We start from the raw sequence: 2527 nt of genomic DNA, 5'->3' as shown, positions 1-2527 counted from the left end.
AAAATTAAAAAAAAAAAAAACAACCTTGAATGCTGCCAGGGACAGTGGTGATACACCTATGACATCAACTCTCTGGGAGGCTGAGGCTGGAGGATGGTCATTTCAAGGCCAGCCTAGACAATTCAGCAACTGTATCTAAATAAAAAAGAAAAAAGGCTCGGACTGTAGCTCAGTACAGAGTCCCAAGGGCTGGCCAAATAGCTCAGCGGATTAAAGCGCCTGCAAGCAGGCGCAGGGGCCAGGGATTCATCCCCAGGCCTGCCATGCTGCCTCCCCTCCCCCACACTGAGACAGCAATTGAGACTGCGTGTGGTGGTGTGCACCTGTAATCCCAGCTCTTGGGAGGATGTAAACAGATGGTTCACTATGAGTCCGATCTAGTAGTGAGAGCCTGAACACGCTGTAGACCCTTCCCTAAAATACAAAAACCCCACAAAATCCCTGAGTTTAATCCCAGGGGGGAGAGGGGGATAGGGGATGGGACGGGACCTGTAAATGCTGTCATTTTGTGATGGATAAGAGCTCTCATTTATGGCGTACATACTTGCAAACTTCATTTTTTTTTTTTTTTTGCAACACACACTTATTAGAAAAGCAAAACATGGGGCTGAGATAGCTCAGTGGACTACAGCACTTGCTTAGGCAAGCTTAGGCAAGCACAGGGACTGCAGTTTGATCTCCAATCCCCAGCACCACATGCTGGGCTAGCCCTGCCCCGAGGGTGGGCTGAGCTGGCCAGAGTCCAGGTGCAGTGGCCACACCTGCAATCCCAGAGCTGGGGAGGCTGAAAGCAGGAGGATCACCACGAGTCTGAGCTGCCTAGTGAGACCCTGCAACAATTAAATTATATTAAGAAAAAAGAAAAGCAAAACAGAAACTACTATACTCTGCCCCAGACAACTATTAAAATAATCAAGGATGCTAAATGTCTGAATTGGGGACTCCCTGAGAAAAATGAACCCATTTATTACTTTTCTATCCGTAACATAAAATTTCAGTATACTTATTAGCAATCAGAACAAATACAAGCGGCTGGGGAGATGGCTCAGTAGAATAAGTGCTTCCCTGGCAAGCGCAAGGGTCTAAGTTCAATTCCCAGTTCCAGAAAAAAAAAAAAAAAAAAAAAAAAAAAAAAAAAAAAAAAGAACAAATACAGAGAAACATTATTTATTCTTTTCATTTATTTAGTTTTGTACTGGGAATAGAATACTTTTATTTAGTTTGCAGTGATGATTGAGCCCAGGGTCTCCTACATACCAGGCAAGCACTATACCACTGAGCCACATCTTAGCCCATTAATTTTTTTTTTTTTTTGGGCAGAACCGGGGATTGAACTCAGGCCCTGGCACTTGCCAGGGAAGCGCTTATTCTACTGAGCCATCTCCCTGGCACCAACCCATTAAATTTAAAATTCAAGATACAGACATAGCCTTATGAGTCCTACAGGATGTACTGTTAAACAATTTTAACCATGACACTGCTTAGTAAAGCAAAGCAGTATAAAACTGATAACTTCGGGGCCGGGGAGATGGCTCAGTAGGATAAGCGCTTGACTGGCAAACGCAAGGATCTGAGTTCAATCCCCGGTTCCGCCAAAAAAAACAAAAACAGAAACAAAAACAAAAACAAAAAACTGATAACTTCATAAAACTAGAAAATAAAACTCACCTTTGCATCGATTTCTTCTGCTTTCTCATTGGCTTCTTGTTCAATGAAAGCCATCATGTGCTTAATCTGTAAGAAAAATAGTAATTTTGAATCAAGAAGGGAAGAAAACATAATATCTATCTTTTCTGGTTTATTTAACAATTACTATTTAAATGGATATTATATGCCATTCATTCAATACAGGGATAAATGAGATAGTTTCTGCCCTCAGGAAAACTTACAATTAGGAATTTTTTCCAGCAAATGGGCAAGATGCCTTTTTTTTTGGGGGGGGGGGTACTTGGGATTGAACTCAGGACCTTGTGCTTACCAGGCAGACACGGCACTATAGAGCTACATCACAACCTAAAGATGCTGCACAGATGAACAGCACCGTCCAGCTGTCTAGACACCAGCCTCTCTGACAGGAATGCTACACACCTTCTTCACTTCAGACTCCTTCAGCCATCACCTGCAGAGCCAGCATGGTGGCACACGCCTGTAATCTCAGCTCTGCGAGGCTGACGCAACAGGACATCATGGTCAGGCCCCTCCTGGGTAACTTGGTGAGATCTTGTCTCAAAATAAAACTTTGAGAAGGTCCAGGGTTGTACCTCTGTGCAGAAAATCTTGGGTTCAATCAGTACAGGGGAGGGAACCTCTATTTTCTCTGTCAACTCTCTCCATATACCTCCATCTGACCCCCCCCCATAGTGACCCCAAGGTGACCCTAATCTCATCCCTAAACCTGGCCAGTGTCTCACTTGATGTGATAACCAGCTTGCCTTCTTGAATGACATTTGCCCTTGGCTTCTGAGACTTCCTCTCCTCTTCCTCTTCCTCTTCCTCTTCTTCTTCCTCTTCCTCCTCCTCCTCCCCC

General features: G+C 44.1%; 1 protein-coding gene across 1 annotated transcript in view; it reads right to left on the bottom strand.

The window, feature by feature from the left end:
- Positions 1-2527, bottom strand: part of Atp6v1e1 (ATPase H+ transporting V1 subunit E1) — a 22980-nt gene that overhangs the window by 15640 nt on the left and 4813 nt on the right. The window contains exon 2 of the mRNA XM_004638844.2: positions 1669-1734. Coding sequence (XP_004638901.1) covers positions 1669-1734 — 66 coding nt within the window. The remainder of the gene's footprint in view (positions 1-1668; positions 1735-2527) is intronic.

This window comes from Octodon degus, unplaced genomic scaffold (genome assembly GCF_000260255.1).
Source record: "Octodon degus isolate 3935 unplaced genomic scaffold, OctDeg1.0 scaffold00104, whole genome shotgun sequence".
NCBI classification, from domain to species: domain Eukaryota; kingdom Metazoa; phylum Chordata; class Mammalia; order Rodentia; family Octodontidae; genus Octodon; species Octodon degus.
Note: the sequence above shows the minus strand (reverse complement) of the source record. Positions and strands in the feature narration are given on the sequence as shown.